The sequence below is a fragment of the Lagopus leucura genome, unplaced genomic scaffold (genome assembly GCF_019238085.1).
Source record: "Lagopus leucura isolate 7727_CA_CO unplaced genomic scaffold, USGS_WTPT01 Super-Scaffold_100015, whole genome shotgun sequence".
NCBI lineage: Eukaryota > Metazoa > Chordata > Aves > Galliformes > Phasianidae > Lagopus > Lagopus leucura.
In genome coordinates, this window is record NW_024962269.1 from 14,470,941 (window position 1) to 14,490,790 (window position 19,850).

General features: G+C 40.3%; 1 protein-coding gene across 3 annotated transcripts in view; it reads right to left on the reverse strand.

The window, feature by feature from the left end:
* ADAMTS17 (ADAM metallopeptidase with thrombospondin type 1 motif 17) overlaps positions 1-19,850 on the reverse strand; it is a 165,291-nt gene that overhangs the window by 55,880 nt on the left and 89,561 nt on the right. For all 3 annotated transcript variants that reach the window (XM_042876110.1, XM_042876109.1, XM_042876111.1), the window contains 5 exons: positions 15,970-16,071; positions 14,192-14,337; positions 11,070-11,236; positions 10,574-10,701; positions 1,526-1,646 (listed from right to left, as the gene is read on the reverse strand). In XM_042876110.1, the coding sequence (XP_042732044.1) occupies positions 1,526-1,646; positions 10,574-10,701; positions 11,070-11,236; positions 14,192-14,337; positions 15,970-16,071 (664 nt within the window). The remainder of the gene's footprint in view (positions 1-1,525; positions 1,647-10,573; positions 10,702-11,069; positions 11,237-14,191; positions 14,338-15,969; positions 16,072-19,850) is intronic.

A 19,850-nucleotide genomic window follows, 5' to 3' on the forward strand; every position in this document is an offset into this window, starting at 1 on the left:
CTGAAATGAGAAAATTCTTCAATAATTTCTATCAAATGCAAATGCCTTGACAAAAGGTGAAAAAAGGTGAAAAATAACTTGGTCAAAAGAGTCAAAGGCAATAATGCAGAAAATCATTTAGCAGGTTGGCCTAGCAATGCAACAACGCATGCGTGCTCCAGAAAGACATGGCTGAGGTGGGAAATTCTACTTGCCCCTCACAAATGAGGAAGAGGATACAGAGAAGGTCAATGTTCAAAATTAGAGACTCAGAATTCAGTGCTGAGACCTTGATTCAGGGAAGCTACTAAGCACTTACGGTGCTTCAGTAATTAAACAGAATTGAAGTGCGTGCTTAAGTGAAATCTATTTCTGAGTGCTCTACTGTGCTGTCCTGGAGTAGCACATTTTGAATGTATTTCTACATAGCAAAATGGCAATTCTGCATTTACTAAATGTGAAATCAGTTTTTCTGAACACTTCCTTCCTACTGAAGGAGCTTGCAAGTCCTGAGCCTGACTTTCCCTCCCTTTGCCTGATAAGGTTGAGTGATAACACATTTCTTAGAAGTGCAGAAGAGAAACTCTGGAACAAAGACTAATTCAGACACCAAGGTGTATATACATTAACGTTTAACAAGAGAGGGGAAAGTCTTCAGTCTGACCAGAAGATCTTTTATAGTGGATGCTGTGGCTGGCAGGGTTTCAGTAATAATATTCAGAGGGGAGGTCTTTTTAATTTAGCTGAAATATACTGATTATGGAATAAATCATTGTAGCATACAATGAGCATCATTCAGAGCTCCCAAAGAGCTCAAAGATGGTGCTGAAATCAGACTTTCCTCCACTGGAGAATATACTATGATTTTACCTGTTATTTAAAAATCAACAGCACCAGTAGTATTCAAAATGAGAAACACAACTTCACTCTGAATTTCAGACAGAGGAAATGGCTGGTATCTGTACAACTGAATAAGAAGCAGACATTCAGTGACTATCATCACTGAACTAAGGGCTGGTGTTCCTAGCTAGATGTTGTTCTAAATGAAAAATATTTTGGAAACTCCACAGCCCCATCATGTCTGATCCTGACAAGTTCTCAGCAATCCCAACTCACCATCTAACAAGAGGCTCAGCAAATCGTAGGAGTGAATCTCTGATTATCTACCCTTGTATATCTAGTTTCTCATAAGCAGGACTAGGGACAAGCCAATATTCTCATTCTTGCATGTCTTTTTAGTGGTTCCTCACCACACGCTTTTACAGAACATTTTCTGGCAGCACGCTGGTTGAAAATGAGAAAAATCAGAGAACCCAGGAGGGTTCGCCCCCTGTGCACTGTCTGCAAGAGTAGGACGTCATGAACATTACTAAGTTTTTGTGTTCTCATACATAAAAGAAATCATGCAATTTTAGAGAACAGTCGCCCTCTTCTACCTTGTGTTAAATGATATCCTAGAAGAAGAGCTATTACGGCCTCTCTTTAACTCTCCTCGATCACTTAAGAGAACCTCCACTCTACTGAAATGCTGCTGAGGGTTACTCACCCATCCCCTTCGTGTGGTTGAAGTCGCCTTTCACCACTTTACAGGTTTTGCCATCACCACTGCAGATTCCACAGCGATCCTCTTTGGCAGCTGAGCCAATGATTCCATCGCAGCCAATTTTCTGATGACAACAACCAGAGGTCCCCATTATTTTGCTTGCAAGGTTAAAGCATCTCTAAACATTGATGTCAACACTAAGATAGACACCGGACTGATAAGATGAACAGGAAGAGAATGGTGTGAATCAACCGAGCACTCATTTGGAACAGCGTTGAGTTGGCAATTTAGCAACCTCCTTCCCTAACACTAAGAGCATGTATTTTGATTCACAAGACACTACTAAAGAGACTTTCCACAAACACTAACTTTTCCAGATATCATCAGATATTTCACACTAACCTACTCTAACTTGCTTGAAAAACATGAAAGATTACAATGATGCTTCATGTTTGTATAGCAATTTCTGAGAAACTAAAGACATCCCAGAGATAAGGACCACTACTTTGATACTTAGCTTAGAGAAAAACATGACTCACTTAAACGGCAGTTAACCCAAGTAACCAAAATCTTGGTGCTATCTTCACCTCACAAAACTTTAGAGTGCCATTATAAGTTCCAGGGTGCTCAAATCCAATTGTGCATCTGAAAAAAGATCTCACCAATCATATAGCTCAAGGCACCTGCAATGCACAATCACTTCAGTGGAAGCAAGGCAGGTTTCTATATGGCCAGTAGGTACCACACGATTTTTCATGCAATTATTAATCTTCCCAGATGCTTGTATTGTCTGTACTGAGCTTTGACGTTCCTTTGTTAAAAAAAAAAAAAAAAAAAAAATTTCACCTAAAACTTCATTTTGTGTGGTATTTTCATACTTTCCTATTTCTACCGAAACAATTACCAACAAAAATCTCTGAAGCGGCCTTGCTTCACAGACAGGTATTACCTGCACAGTCACAGTACTCTCCCTGGGGCTACAAAGATTGCCACAGTAAGCTTATTTACTCACAAACCATTAAAAGGTTGTGATGGTAACTACTGCACATTTGTAGATCTAGAAGGCAATAAGATTAAATTACAGACATCATATTAACATCATGATTGGTCTGTGTGAATTGTGTTTCTGTCCACATAAGTCTCGAAATTATCAGTAATTCACTCAATACATGAACTTTTACTGACATAAGAGTTCTAATTACGCAAGTTATTAGCAGAGACTCTACTATAAGGTGAAAATTCATTCTTTGTAGACAAACAGTTCCTTGACAAATGAGTTAGCAGAATTGTCATTACTGTCATTAACAACCCTCATTTGAACAAGGCTGCCACGTCTCTCCCTTCCTTATCTTCTTATAATAAAGCCAGTTGAAGAGAGATCTCAGGGAACAACCACAGCATAACCAACATTCTGAAAAACAGGATAAGTGGAGAAACGCTATGAGAACTCCAGGTGGTTTTTTGTTTTTTTTCTTCTGAGGCTGCCTGCACATAAGCAATATGATCTGGACATGAACTAAAACATTCTCCATATTTTAGAAGTCATGGGCCACTGCCTAAGTCCAGATGTATTTTGGGGATGAAAGATGGCCAGCATTCAGACACAATCTGATGCACTGTTTGTCAACACAAATCATTACAGACAGATAAAAGCTCAGAAAGGATCATTATTCTTAAATACATAAACATACGCAAGCTCATACAAGCTCATTAAGTAGAACAGTAGAACACATAAGTTGTTGGACAAGGAGTACAGAAAACCTTGTGTAAGTGGGCATTAAGTCAAGTTGAAGATGATGACTGAGCAGTTCCAGTTCTTAGGGCAGTTCTTCACACCCATGTCCAACAAATAATTGTGGGATATTGAATATGATTCTGCCCCAAAACAGAAGGATGTCCCAGCTGTTCTCCTTCCAGGAAAATAACTATGATTTATTAATGGGCTTGCTGAAAGGCAGCTGGAAATACATGCCTGACTGCCACCCTGCTGAGATACTGGAAAGGCTGTGTTTAATTTAGGGCTCTTGTGCTATCTTTTATTGTACTGCATTGTTATTAGCACTATGTGAGCACACAAATGAATAAAAGGAATATGAGTGTTGAACCACACTTATTCCCCATTCTACATGAGGAGTCTATAGGACTATAATGGAGGCATGCAGAGAACAGGGAGTCAGCAACCACATGCTTTGCATTTATGCTGCAACTTCCCAGTTAACATAAACTACTGCAAGCCTCTGAAAGAGCAAGACCCTTTATTTTGACACTGGGGTTCAAGATAAGCCATTTCTTCCCACATAAGTTACTGACACACTTTGGGAGATCCTCTCTGAGGACAGGGAGAGCACAGAATCCACACTTCCTGGGAGGGAAGTAATTGACAGCGGTCCTTGGTTATTTTACTCGAGAGAGACCTGCAGCCTCTGTCTAGGTGAGAAAGTTGCTGACACTCCATCACTAGGGGCCAAAGGCTAAAGCCTGAGCCCCACCAGACCTGGGGGAGGCAAGTTACACTGCTCAAAACTCAAGTGTTCATAGTGCAGAAACCATGCCTTGAATCCTAAGTAGTTCATGCTAGATCTTTATCACCTCTAACTGCTTGCTGTTCAGTCCAGCGTACTCAACAAGGTAAGGTGATTTTTTTATTTTTTTTTTTTAAATAAGAAGCAGAAGAGCAGAAAGGGGAAACTTTATGCCCCGAGGGAAAACAGACCTTGCAAATAGCATCTTGTGTGCTTTCAGACCCAAGAGTTATCCTGCAGGTTAGCAAATCAAATCCATGAACAAGTACGCCCAGTACTGGTTGGATACTTCCAGTTTCAGCAGTCTTGAATAGACTGCTAAGAAGAGAAGCATTTCTCTTTTTCTACTAAGATGATCCATTCAGGAATGAGCATGGTACTTGGAGCTCTACTATATTCAAAAGGAAGAATAAAAAACGAACAGCTAGCCTGGTATAGGCACCATTTGCTACTAGGAGTTTGTGTGGGCACGCACCACTGCCAGCCATGCCCTTGGGCTCACAGAACTTTCTGTACTGTCCAACATGGACTTGGACAGTGACATTCTTAACTTCAGCAAAGCTGAAGGTGCTGGCATCACCCAAGAGTTCCAGTTCCTGCCTGTGCTAGCTGTTGAAAGTGCCGTAGCACTGCTAAAATCAGCATTAGACAAAGAGGAAACAGATTTTAAACCAAAGCCAACCCCTTGCCCACATTAAAATATTAAGTGCCAGCAGGAAATTTCAAGATAGATTTTTTGGGCTTCAACTTCTCAGCACTGACAGTGATAACTGTATCCACAGATTTCTTAAGGATTTTCAACCCAGGCAGTCTCCTACTCTGACATCATGTTTTGTGACTATTGACTGACCTTTAAATTGGCAGGTAATTGCATGTTCACCGAGCCAAAAGCCTGAAATTCATTCTCTCTGAGATGATACCTCAGTCCACCCTTCCTTCTCTCCCTTCCCCTTCTTATTTTTGTAATTAGACATCTGAAAATACTGCTTGTTGGGTGGTATTTCCAGCTTCAGTCATTGCTGGCTCCAGCATAGGAAAACTCCTCCTCTTGAACGCACATCATCTGGGCTCTTCTGTGTGAACTATTTTCTGTACTGCTTGGATATTTTAATGATATTTTTATTTGTATTGTGAATGGCTGTGCAAAAACTCAATTGATACAGCCTGTGTGAATATGTTTTGCTACATAAACAATTATTTTTGTTATATATACCCACCCTCTGTAAGAAAAGACATTGTAGGCTCACAAAACTGTAATGCTTCCCATATGCTGAACTAGCTAGCTGTCTCAATGGATCAAATATAAATATTGATGCAACATGTGCCATTTTACAAATTAATCATGTACAGAGCATGGTGGTTATGACAGATTCATCTGCACTGCCAACTTTTTGTCCAGAGTATCCAGTGTCCATTGACACCTCAAGGGATGGACTACATGAAACAGGAATGTACATATCTGAGCAACTGATTCAGATTTCAGGGTAAGAGAATTTTTATTTCTTCGTTTTAAACAAGATTTGTAGAGAATTACGGGTATCTGTCAGGATTTGCACAAGAGAGTTAGCACAGAACCCAGTAAAGCAGTTCATCTCTAAATTACTTCTCTTTCTGTACCACAACAAATTTTGTGTTACAGACTGGAGTCAACACAAAAGTTAGTTTTGAAAACATTGTCCTGGATTTTATCTGTATCAGAGCAGTGCTTCTAGAACAGGAAATATGCACTACTTATTTTATGCTGTTATCTTATCCACATTAGACACACAATGATGCCCATTGAGTTTGTGCTTAGATCTCTTAGCAGTTCATGATAATGCCACACAAAGTTATTCCCGATAACTACCTTTCCACATACAAAGCTTGAAGGCTTATATGTCAATAATCCCTGTGTTTTGGCATCAAAGCAGACTACATGAAAGTAATACAAAGCGCTTTCCTGCTCACAGACTTTTCCCATCCGTGGAAGTATTTTGCTTCTGGTTTTTGGCCATTTTCTGTAGCAATCCTTTTCTGATCCTTCTACATCAGGTTCATCTGAATGGATGCCTCAAACCTGAGTCTACCTCCCCTCTGCCCTGGTTTGTACAAATATCAACAGGTTGCAAATACCAGAGGATTTTACATCAACTACTCATTCTGTAAAAGTGCCATCTATCATGTCAGTTCTGGATGAGAAAATAATATATATTTAGCATTGCATAATATATACAGCCTCCTTTCTGTTCAATTCTTGACTGCTAGAGCTACAAGAACGAAGTCAAGTCTCCAAGGTATTTAACAATGAACTGGCTATTATACGGTCTGTTGAGATAACATAGAAGAAAAAGAGTGGGAAAACAGCATGGTTTTTCATATTCCATTGTAAAGTACACGAAAAACTAGCAAAATAGAAGGTAGCATATTGTTGCTGTGCCCTACTCACCAAACCCTCAGCAGTCTTTCTACGATTACACTGGTATAGAAATAGGAACTGAGAAAAAAGCAATTATACAGTAGGTATCTATAGCTCAAATAATCCCTTCCTAGACTTTGTGAGCAATACCAAACGATTTATCGAAGTACAGCACAGAGCCAAGCTGTATGAAGACAAGCTACTCAGTCTGGAACATCTTGTACCACAGTTTATAATGCAGGACTATGAATAATACATGGGAAATCATCAGATGAGGAGGCAAAGCCAGAACTGCATGCATCAATCAAATGCAAAACATGGGTACTAAGTGTGTTGGAAAAGCATTTGCCAACAATAGGTCCAGCAGACAACTGCAATTTATCCTCTGCCACTTGTGGCCCTCTCCTGACACTCTGTCCACCCAATCTGCAAAGACTATTCCTGGAAATGTATCCATTTTCAAATTTATGCTTGTCTTTCAGACTGTATTACAGTCACTTTTGGAAGACAGTCATTCTATAGCATTTTTACTGTGCCAGAACAGCCTAATGTGTAGCTTGTCAACATGAAACGGACTGTAGATTCACTAAAAAGCTAAAAGTAGCCATGACATAGCAAAACATTAATGAGAAAACTCAAGAGAGTCAAAACATCTTCACCTTTTACGTTATTAAATCACAAAGACTGCCTTTGATCTCTAGCCAGGTTCTGCTGTACAAGACCTCAGATTACATCCTGAAGCACAATCTGTAGTCTCCACTGCAAAGTTCTTATGCTATCATGAGTCTTTGAATAATCCTTTCAAAACAGTCAGCACAAAGTCATGTGCATCACAACAGTCAGCTGAGCAGCTTGTCTTCTCTCCACAACACTTTCTAGTGGCATCTAACACGTTTTTTTAGCTCTACTTCAGCCAGCAGCTTGCTTCTAACATGAGCAGCATAACAGAATGAAGAACTGTAAGAGGTCAGAGAGCACAGAGTTTCCATGAATGCTGTCTCATGAAATGTGCACTGAACAGCCTGGAGGAAAAAAACAAAAACCCCAGGAAATCTTCTCTCTGAAAGCCACTTGGAGAAAAATAGGAGAAGATAAAAGCAATCTGGGGTGCAGTTTGGACTGCATTACCTTATCTTCACCAATGCTGTAATGTCCATACTAGAGAAAGAAAACCATGAAAGAACATAAGAGAGAGACTACAGAGTTCTTAACCTGTTACAGATCTCTCATCTCTTAAAAACTCCAGGAGAAAATAAATTCTCCTTACTAGAAGACAGTGTGCATTTCAGACAGGAAAGATCCAATACCTATATGAACACTGCACTTTGTACCAGAAGACAGTACAAATAAATGCATTTACTTTTACTCAGCAGTATCTCTTCTAACAGCATAACTTTATAAGACTATCCTCAATTTTTCACACCAACTCCTGAAGCTCTTACACAGCTTTTGTCTCGTCCTCATGCTGGGACACTTCTACGACTATCATGAACAAAATGCTCATCCTGAAAGGCAACTCTAATAAACAAAGACAGGATAAAACTGAATAAGGACCTCAGATTTATCTCAAAGACAAAGAGCAAAATTATAGAAAAATAGAGGTGACTTAGGAATTTCTGTGCTAAATTTAGGGCTGACTTTGCTCTGTTCTATTGCCTCTCTGAATGACCACGGGATTAATCAGATTTACTCAATCCAGCTGCCTTCAGTTGTAAGTGGTAAATATTGCTGCTTACTGTGATTTTGCTTCAGTGTGGCTTACACAAAAAAATTTAATTCACACTGTTTGGACTGGAGCTCAGCTCATGGTTTTAAAATGAAGCTGTAAGAAGTTCATAACATACAGTGAAAGAAAGACTCTCCACCCTTTAATGTGCAACTCCAGTTCAAAGATCCTGTTCCTGTTTCCCTTCTCAAAACCCCACTCTCCTTGAAAGAATAGATGAACATAGCAAAGACAAACTGAATTCCTTTTTCCATCAACAATGCATGTAGGAGCAAACACTGCTAAAGGGAAGAGAGCTGTTGCATTGCCAGGCCATTCTGTGATTCTATGATTCACAAGCAATGGATACTGCTAACATGCCTGTACTCTGGCAATGTATCATTCCTGCCTTTGAGAGCCTCTAACAGCACGGATTACACAAGAAAATAAATAACAGCAATACCACCCTCTGATTTCAGCACTTATTCTGTACTCCAGACCTCCCGCCATGCTTGTTGCAAGGCTTTGTCTACACTGGGGAAAAAAACAAGAGTAATTAAATGAATATGATGATTAAATTCATTTAATAGACAGCTAGTTTGACAAGCATCTATAGCAAATGAGGTACATAGTCACACATGGTGATTCTCAGCACTAGACTACATATAAGGCAGAAGATTATTATAAATGACTTCACAAGACTTTCAAAACTACTCGGCTTGAATTGATCATTTTGCATTTTCTCCCAGCCAGATGCAAATGGACTGAATGTTCTGCAGCTGTCATCACCTCTCTGAACAGTTTAAGGCAGTTGCCCCCAAGTTAAGAGCACAATTTGCTTTCCAAGATGTACCTCCAAAGCTCCGGGCTCATAAAGGTTTTCATTTGGATGGGAGCTGGCTACTGCTGTTCACTGGAAGAAGAAAATGTACATTGCCATAAGGTCTGATTTACCATTTGTGGCTGATCTGAACATTTGGAGCAGTAAATCTGGCCAGCCCAGCATAATGGTCAATGGCACACAGCTGGAGGTGCACAGCTGGCCTTACTATAAAAGATTATTAATGGATTTTCAGGGTTTTTTTTAAGATACAGCTGAAAACAGGGAAAAATTAAGTAACTTGGGATGCACCACGAACCTGGCTCTGTGCAAGGCATTTTTTATTAAAGAGCATTTAAATAATCAAGCCTATGCTGGCTCCCCCACAACTTGCTGTTGTTCAGATTCTTCATCTGAATAAATTATAAAGGCTGAATTAAACATGCACCTTCAGCAGCTATGTTGGCAGGAAAAAGGGGGAAGTGTCTATTTCAGCAGTGCAAAACTCAATCCAGACAAAGCCTTTTCACTTACCTCGTCACATTGCTATTAGTAAGACTGCATTATGTCCCCAAGGCCTCTCTCATACCTGTGTCAATATTATGCTCATCTACAGCCTACTAGCAATAAAACAGCTAGTTCTTAATCATTGCTCACAGAAATCAAGACATTTGGACAGAGCCCTCTTCATTTCCACTCCCATCTGACCAGAAATAAAAGGAGATTAGCATCCTCAGGGTTTGGCCAATCCATGCAGCTAGTAACATTTCATAGAGGACAGCAGAAGGAGGTCTATCCTATCATCTTTTAGGTTTTCTCTCTCTGTGACCTGAGCATGAGACAACACAGATGAGAGGCAAAAGAAAACTGGTCATGCTCTAGACTGCTGGATCTGTTCTTGTAAACCTAATTCTGTCTATTGCTTGGGGCTTTATAACTGAGTTTGTAAGAGGAAGGGAACTTTTTTCTTACTGCAGAGGAAAAAGGCCTTTCAAACATTTTTGGTGGGCACCAAGGTCAGAAAATCACCCTGGCACTATCTAGTAATAAAATGAAAAATCACATGGATAAAGGATGCACAGGTGAAGCCCCAGGTTTATGCAGCTCCAAGAGCCAAAAAGCAAGTAATATCAAAAAGCTTCCTCAGTATTTCTACACAGGCCCCAGAGAGAGATGAAAAGCATCATAATGCTGTTAACACAACATTTACAACAGGATAGTAATGATTTATACTCCAATTTTCAGCATCGACATTTTTTCAGCAATTCCTTTAATAGCAGAAATGGAGCAGTTAAGCAAGCCAGATTTCCACTCCCATCCTCTTCTCTCACAGAAGCCCCTTCCCACCCAAGCTATTTGATGAATACACATGAGCAAATATGATCACTGAACGTTCCCAGCTGTTCAGTAATATTTTCATACCACGGGCATTTATCACAGTGCTCCATAAAAGACAGAGCTACAGAGCACTTGCAACGGGTATTACAAAACAGGGTCACCCTCTCACCTCAGAGAGGGCTGCCCAGCCACCCACACAGACATTTGCTCTTTTAGGACATATATAGCTACTCCAGATTATATTAAAAACAAAATGAGAAAGCTACTCCACCTGGCACTTGCCATGTACACAGAGGTCAGTCTCATAAGGCCCACATGGAGTGCCATCGAGGACTCTATCAGTCACCAGCACAGGGGAATCCTTCCCCAGTGGAGAGCAGAAAAGCTCACATGGTTTATCTGGAAAAAAAGAAATACATGTGTCTTGATGAGCAGCACAGACAAGTGTGTGAGGCAACAGCAACTAAGCAAAGGAATGCAGTCTCTACATGAATCTCTACATGAATATTTGCCTGCTCACACTGGGAATCTAGTTCAGGTACCTTCTCTTCCACACTGTATAAAGGACTGACAGCTTCTGTTAAGAAAGCTTGAGGAACAGCATGGCAGGAACAAGTAATTGTAATTCATCTTTCAGATGCAGCTAAGGGGAACATTCTACAGCTTTCTTACAGAAAATTGGGGGTATTGCAGATGAAATCAAGATAGGTTAATAAGCCACAGTGGAAGGACAGCAAGAAAACGCAGAGGAAGCTGAAAAAACTTACCATCAACGACCACAGCTGTCAGGAGGCTTTTTTTCTTATTGGTGTATCTGTCATGGGCCTGGCACTGCTGGTCTCTGAAGCTCGGCACACCTTTGGGGCAGGGCAAGTTCTCACACACGGTGTGTTCCACGCTGGCTCCACGGCAGTTCTTCCCACCTGGCCCTGGCCTATTGCACACAAGAAAAAACAAGGTCAATAGGAATAGCAAAACTACACGCAGGCATATCTTTATTTAAGTTTTTCTGTCCAAGCCAACTAGTAAAATAGCAGAAAGGATCCTTCCCTTCTGACATTTCTTCCTGGAGTGCAAATCTTGCTCTGCATGGCTCTAACAGAAATATACAAACTGCATGGTGGATATATAATTGGTTTATCAGAAGAGATGCTCTGGAGTGCTTCAGAAGCATGTGCTTTTGTAGTGTCCATACACGGATCAGTAAGTAGGTGGCTGACTGCACATGGCACTCTTCTGATAGGAGGTAATTTAACCACTAAGTAGCCTTCTTCAAAGATACAGAGCGTTCAATTTTTCGTATCCTGGCCATGAATCTCAAACACCTTTAACAAGAGATACAGCAAATGTCTCTGCAGCACATCCTCTAAGGTTCTTTTTTCAGCAACGTGAAAAGAAAATATTACAGAAAAAGCTACAAATTGTAGCTAAAGTATGGTTTTCAAAAACAAATCTGTGCAGTGGACAGTCTCCATCCTTGAAAGCCATGCCACTTTACATATCTCTTTTTAAGCATGCAGGAAAGGTGACTAATCCAGCATCAGAATTAAGCATCTGCAATTTTTTATTTTTATTTTTTATAATATATTTATGATTCCCCAGAGAAGGAAAACTAAAACTCTTGACAAATGCCTATATTTTGCTTCTTTACAAACAAAACAAAAAGAAACCAAATCAACCAAAAAACCCCAAAAAACTCAACAAGAAAAAGCCACCCTAAGTGATCACCATTTTTTGTAGCTATTGCTGATACTCTCCTGAATTCTATCTATGACATATCTATCTTCTAGTTGTAATCAGAATAGATGGATAAAGTCATGTCCTTGCTTTTTTTAAACAGATGCTATGAAAAGCAAATCCAGCCAAATTCCAGTTGTTAGCAATTATTAGCAATTCATTCCAAAGGCTTCTTCTCCTCTCCCTCCCAGAAGGGCAATCAGCATCACGTTGTATCACACTGCTAGTTAGAAACCAGGGCCCTGACTGAATAGCATTACTTGTGTCATTAGTCCCAGTAAGAGTTGTCCTGTCCATTTACACAGCAGCAGCACAGCCCCAAGTCCTCACAGTATGGGCTGCAGCAATGGCTGGGACTATCAACTAACAGTCTAATTCAAGGCCATCCTGATACATGCCTGAAACACTGACTCAGATTTCCTGGTAGAAAACTTCACGGCCATCATCCACCATTCCACCACGTTTCTGCCAAGAAATCTACCCACTAATGAACTGAAGAGATCATTTATAAAGCCCTGAGTCTTCCACATGACAAGAGAGGATGGGAGAAGGGATGGGGATCTCATTATCCTGTTCTGTTTAAGCCTGTGTTTTTATCTTCAGTCCCACTGTATGAAAATAGTCCAAAGCCTGGACAAGCACACAAGGCAGTATAGCTCAAAAGTTTGCATGTGCAAACTGGCTAATGACACACTGCTTTACAATCATTTAGAGGCAATGCATGCAAGTACTGACAGAAATTACAGAGAGGAAAAACCAAATCAAACAGCGAAGCAACTGGTTTAAAAATACTGATAGTCCCACAGGCTCAGAAGTCAGCTGGCAGGAGTACAGATTCCAGCAAAGAAAAAAATTTGAAGACCAAATACATATAAAATAAAAGATAAATCCCTCAGCCAATACTTTTGGACAGTGAATAAACCAGCTGCAGAAGAAGTGGGCTGATGCCAGGAATATGAAGCAAAAGAAGATCACGTGTGTATCCCCAGCCAAGAATGTATATGAGCAAGAGAATTTTAAAATCAATGTGCAATCTTGGAGGGAGCATTTCCTGTAATTTAAGGAACGATGATGAATGGATTTAGGTTTGGTCAGCGCTGTGGTTAAAGAGACTTTTTGTAGCTGACAGCAAAGAAATCAGCTAAGTCCCTTGTTCAGGAAAACAAGCTGGTAAAAATCAAGTCTGGACATTACAGACATGCAGTTGTAGTTCTGCTTTACTAAAGGAGAGAAATAAACAAAAACATCCCCTTTAATATGAATATATCCCAGCAGAAGCCAGTGGATGTCTATCCATCATCTGGGCATGTCTTCAAAGTGACTGCTGCCATCCAGAATCTCAGCCTCTATTTAAAGTTTCCTGTTCTTTTTCAGTGAAGAAAATCTTAAAATATAAATAAATCTGGAGATGCATAACTTGGAAGGTTGCTCTTATTCATCTCAGAAAAGATAATGCACCTGAACAGAGGTGTTCATTTAAACAGCCACTGTGGTAACCTGTTCAGGCCTCTTGTAAAGGACTTCAGGTATGCTTCAATTAACCAGAGAGATGAAGGACTGCACGAGAGATTATATCACCTCCATTTCTTCTTGAAAAAATCTGAAAAGGTTAACTCCAAGTACCCACTTTACTATGTGTGCAGAATACTCTCCTTTTCATATGTAATACATCCTGATGTATAGAATATCTCTCAAGGTACTTGATCAACACTGCTACATGACACTATGACCACTGTCAGCCACTCTTTTGCTTCCCGGAGGCAGAGGCAAAGCCAGCATTGCCTGCAAAACTGATCTCTAAGACATATTGGCTCAGTTTGCTCTGTAGATCCAGATTACCCTGTCTCATTCACTGCAGTGCTGAAGAGAAAACACAGTATATTTTCTCTGCCAAACTACAGGTCTTGAATTCAGTTGTATCTGCATCTGAACCATTGCATTGGGCCACTTCCAATGGTAACCCCTCAAGCCATTTCCACACAGCGTGCTTTGCTCCAGGTAGTTGCTCTTGGATTCTGATTCAGTCTTTGCTGCTGGTGAACATCAAGTTTCTTGCATCTCCCCCACAGCTCTGCTGCTCATTTCTTTACTGTATTTTTGCAGCAAGGTTTGCCTAGGTGCTACATGCAAGAAGAAATCAGTGAAGACTTACGGGGGATTGTCGCATTTCCTCTGTCTGAATCGCACTCCTGTGCCACATGTCCGGCTGCACATGCTCCACTGACTCCACATGCTCCAGTCTCCATCAACATGTTCAGGGATGGGAGTTTTACTGACACACTCCCCAGCTCGGCACCACTGAAATGCAATTGCGTTAGCAGAGTCTGGAAAGGAGCCCTGGATCTTGCAAACAATCCTGTACTGGTGGACTTTAAAAGGATGTCTCAGAGATTATATGCCCATGTTTAAATCTGTGGAGATTCCAGGCTTCTGTGTGATGGATGAAGAAAAATATAGAAGTTTAAGTGTCACCCTCCATCAATCCCTACAGGAATTTCTGTCATTAAGAATACATAATCATAGAAATTGGCCCCTTGCTTCATAACGCACGTAATTATCTAAATGCAAAGACTTCAAACAATGCTTTTCATGGAAACCAAATCCAAGAAATTATATCCCAAAGCAATGTCTTCATCGGCAGTATTCCCTGTATGTACAAAATCATCCAGTATTTTGACCCTAACTTGGCTAAAGCCCCAACCAACCTTCGATTCTAATAAGCTACGCTGGCTCCTAGCCAAGTAGCAAACTTGGCCCATTCTCCTCCTCTGTCCAGGATATGATATAGTAAGCATTGCAAAGAGGTATTATGAAAGATTCGCTGAAACTCCTGCAGTTAGAAAAACATGTATTTAAAAACTTCTTGTCTCGATTTCCTTGTTATGCTTTCCAAAGCACAGCTTTTCTTGTCATTGTTTATCTTCCATTTGGAAGCATAGGCCTCTAATCTTTCTTTTTAGCAACAATCTTTTAAAGTTTACTCTTTCTTACCTCTCAAGCCACACAGCATACAGTAAATCCAAAACTAGTAAGTAAGGGGGTGGGCATTTACCAAAGCCATCAAGTTTCTTTGTGGCTTAATGAGTTATCAGCCACAGTGGGAGAATGAACCACACATCACCCTGCACATCCCATCCTAGAGGTTAAACATCTTCACTTAAGTATACTTCTGTTAGCACAGCTGGGAGGTAGCAGCTCAGTTTCAGAAACTCCCACTCTTACAGCACTGAAGCTAGCTACCAAAGCAGTGAATTCCACTGCAGGGAGATCTAATAACCTCTGAGTTTATTTTGTGCTTCTTGTAACTGCTTTCTCCATTGACCTGGACTCTGGAAAGTCCACACACACCTTATTCATCTAAGTAGATACATACAGTAAAGCAAATATTACTGAAAAAATAACTAAACATCAATGAATTTAATCTCAACATGTTTTGAGCTACTTTTAGTAACTAAAAAGTTTTTAAATGGCCTCTTGTTCCCCATCTGCCTCCACTTCCAAAATGCCAGTCTAAATGCTCCCCATACTTCCTATCTCAATTACAGCCAAGAACACTACCTTACCTTAGCTTGCACTGAAAAAAAACCCTCACTCTTGAAACACCACCTGCAGCAATGAACAACCTGTGATGAGTGGGCGACTACCTAACGTGACTCACAGGTACTCAGTCTGTGCACTTAAACAGTGTGGCATGGAGTTTTCCTACAGTGTTTGTGTATCACCTTGACCACAAGCTGTGGTCTCCAGAGGCTACTGGAATACGCTTAATAAAATCAGTAAGATCTGACCCAATCCAGCTGTTAACTGAGCAATTTTTGTTACAGTATTGGTATAAAATGTGGATTCATGATAAATACTGAATCTTGGAAACATTACTCCGCTGACAATGCTGGAAAAAACAAACTCATTGCTGCTGAGTATTTTGATTACCTTGTCTGCGCCACACTCAGTGCCATCCAGAGGGGGATCCAACTTTGTTTTACAGGATGTATCTCCTTCCACCAAGCACCAGAGCCCAGCACACATCAAATGCTGTAATCGTAAAGCAATGAGGTGCAGTTATTCTGGATGTCAGTTATCATTATGAGATACACTGCAAAGCTCAGGCAGTCTCTCTCATTCTCCCATGTGAATCCAGAGGCATCTAGTTGGTTTGGGAGCCATTATTTTTAAGGACTGATTGTCATTAAGTATTTGAGCTGGGAATATAAAAGATTGATGGACATCATCATCAGGAACAAAACCCATCCTAAATAAGAAGTCCATTATTTAAAAAGAGTTCTTTTTCACTAAAATTAATCTGGTTCATTAAATAGGAATCCTATTTGGGAGGACAAAAGTTGAGTGCTTTGGAATCACTTCAGAAATTTGGGTGTCTGAGCCGCTTAATCACTTGCATGTTTTTCCTCTAAAGGTACTCACAGAACTGAGCATGGTAAAAGTCAGTAACCCTGCTGATCGTGGCGGCATGGCCTTTGAGAGAAAAAGAACTGAAGAAGTTTTAAGAAAGAGGAATGGGTTTCACAGTGTGCCACGCAGCAGAGAAGCTTGGTGATAAACTATAAAAATGCAGACAGGCTGGGAGAAAGAGGTTTGGGAGTGAGCAGGAGCTGCTAGAGTCCAAAATGCTGGAGAAGTCAGCAGTTAGGGCAAGAGCAGCATGAGGTACCACACATCTCACTACCAGACTTTAAACATGTTTTGGGTATCATTTCTCAGCACTGCTGTTCTGCTCAGCAAACGCGTGTTAGAGGGATATTAATGGTGACCACACTTGTGTAATCTGTCAGATCAATGATATTTTCAGAATCTGAGTAAAAGAAGCAGAAAAAAGGGCTTTTACATCGTTAATTTTTTCCACAGCATCCACCATGCTTTGCATTCCTTGAAAGTAGATGAATTCAATACAGTGCTACAGATCTGAGGACCAAAAAAAGAAAAAGAAGAGTTACATTTCTTTCCACTATTGTTCACGTTTCAGTGTAATGGTAAAAAGATGAGAAGCCTGACTCTAGTGCCAGCTGGTCTTGTCAAGATTTATTACACCTCATTAAATAGTTGAGTCAACATGCTCAGACCTTTTGGTTCTCTCACAATATGATGTTTAAGACTGTGGGTGCATGCATGTTTTGTGTACACACATGCTGTGTCTCTGTGAAATAGAGCTGTATGGCAGAGGGTGTGGACGAGGTAAATCCCAACAGTAGCGACGATGCAGAACATACTGAAACAAAATGAGTTATCACAGCAGTATCTGCATCCTGTTTTGCTTCTACATTTCTCTGTGGAAAGAAGCTTTTGCACTACTTAAACCAAAAGAACATTCACAAATATTCTAGAAGCAGACCACAAGCTGTGAACTAGAAGCAGACAGCACAATTTAGCAACATCTGTACCAAACACAACACAGAAAGCTATCATCAAGCACACAAACAACAGCAAATACACAAGGGAAACATAAACCAGTGAATTTCCCAGACATTTTTCCTAAGCTAGTAGTGCGTATGAGAAAATATCAGCTGTCGTTTTGACTAAATGATTGTGACTAATCAGTGGTTTGCCCACAGCTCTTGAGCACCCATTAGCAGAGAGGACACCACATGCTGTTTTACAGACAGGTACACCGAGGCAGAAGAATTGACAAGCCACAGATATCAGAACAAACTGAGAAATCGATTTTTCCACACTGCAACTCCCAGGTTCTCAAAACCCCTCCTTCTCTGGAGAGCACTAAAATCAAGAAGTACGTCTATTAACTGTCAAGTCTTACAGAAAGAATAGTGATCTAGGCAATAAATCCCTTAAACTGGAAAAGCATTTTCCCAAAATGTCAAACTTACAGCTCTGAGAGGATGCTTGTTTTCCTAGAGGTAAAACCACAACAGCCCTGCATCTGTTTTAACTCACAGGGATCAAAAAGCAATGAGTTATTCTTTATATTAAGACTTCATACATGAATAATTGAAAAAGAATTCTAAAACAGAGATGTTAAAAGCATGACACAGACCAAAGAGCAAAGCATCATAGGATGTTCTAGATACAGAAGCAGAATGTGCTAGATGTAGCTACAACTACAATTCAAAGCAATCTATGAATATGATGGATCACTGAATTCCAGAAGCTGCATGTAAATGAGGGTTAAAGTCTCCTGTTTGAAGTTAAAATAAAAATAATAAAATTAAAAAAAAAAAAAGGGGGGGAAGAGAAAGAGGGGTGATGGAAAGAAAGTCATAAAACAAAGCAGTTTTTTTATACAATTTTGGTTGCCAAACAGAATTCCTCCATAGTCCACAAGAATGTGGAAGGTGATATACTCAGCTAACAGGCCCAGCTACGAGCCACGGCCTGGGGGAAGCATTGGGCACAGCTAACTTCAAACAGGTGAGTCCGCATCAGCAGAACCACAGCACCCAAACCAGCCTGTAAACACAGCTGGTGCAAATACTCACATGTGTATGTGCCTATGTGCATATCTGTACATACACATGTATACACATGAACACATTCACACACAAACAATAAATAAAAGAAAAAATCTCTTTTACCATTACCTGCTGTTCTGAAAATACCCATTTTTGGGGTATGGAGAACATAGGATTTTTATAGTATCTCTGTATTTGATTCTGAATACTAAATGCAAAGCATATTTCAGGAAGCAGTTATAGAAAAATCTGGTAACTGCACTTCAGCTCTGTGTTCTGGTGCCATACCACTACAAAGCTGAAATACTCATTAGTGCAGTCCCCTGTATTTCATACAGCTTTCGGATACCTCAGCAAAGATTAAGCCATCAGCTTTGGTACTGTATATTCCCAAGATGTTTTATCATGTTAATAGCTCATTTCAAAAGAGATCATATATCCTCCTCAGCTGCAGTATAAACCCAAACAGAAATCCTCATTAAACAGTCCTCTAGTTAACCAGTTGCAATGACTGATTTTTTAAAATAATTAAATAGTCAGCTTTGTGGGGAAATATCAAAGCAAGAAATGGCACGACTTAAAAGAATGCTGCTTGTAAATCAATGTCAGTTCAGAGCTTACACTGATATAGAAGCTATCAAAGGATCTCTGTTACTGCTAATTGTGTCAGCAACCAGGTTTAAGAAAGATCTCTGCCTGCGAAGCTCTCCTTACAGCATCCACAAAGTGCCTGTGAGGATTTTCCAGTGATAGATATTTTTCTCTGGAAAAATATTGATGAAACTGTCTGTGTGGAAAGGTCATCCTTGGATCAGCCCCCAGCCTGACGTATTTCCAGGAGGGAAAAAAAAAAAACAAAAAAAAAGTGAGATGGTTGTTGAAATGTAATACCTCAATAAAAATGCAGATTTCCTTTTTTAAAATTGCCATACTTCTTCAACTGAAACCTTAAGGAATTTATACAGCCAGAAAACAAACAAACGAAAATCAAAGGGGCAAATTTGAGTCTCTCAGAAACTCCTGCAAGATAGAAGAACTTGCCTGCGTAGCTGTTAGCAGTCAGTCCTGAGAGAGGTCAGCGCCCGGAAGCTCCCAAGCTGGGGATGGCTGCTTGGCAGTGAATGACGCTTCCGATTGCAGCTGTTACAATGGCACCTATTTGAGAAAGGGGCCTTACTGTGCCAGGTGCTTTCTCTTCCTCAAAGAATTTGTAATCTAAACAGGCTCCTGGAATTACGGAGACAAAAGAAGCTTTTCCTCTTTGTTTTAGGTGACAAGTCAGGAACAGGAAGGGATTAAACGTCTTACTGAAAGTCTGCTCAGACGCGAGCAGAAACTCCGCTCGGAGTTCAGCAGCTCTCTGCTCAGTGTCACAGCCACAGACTCGCA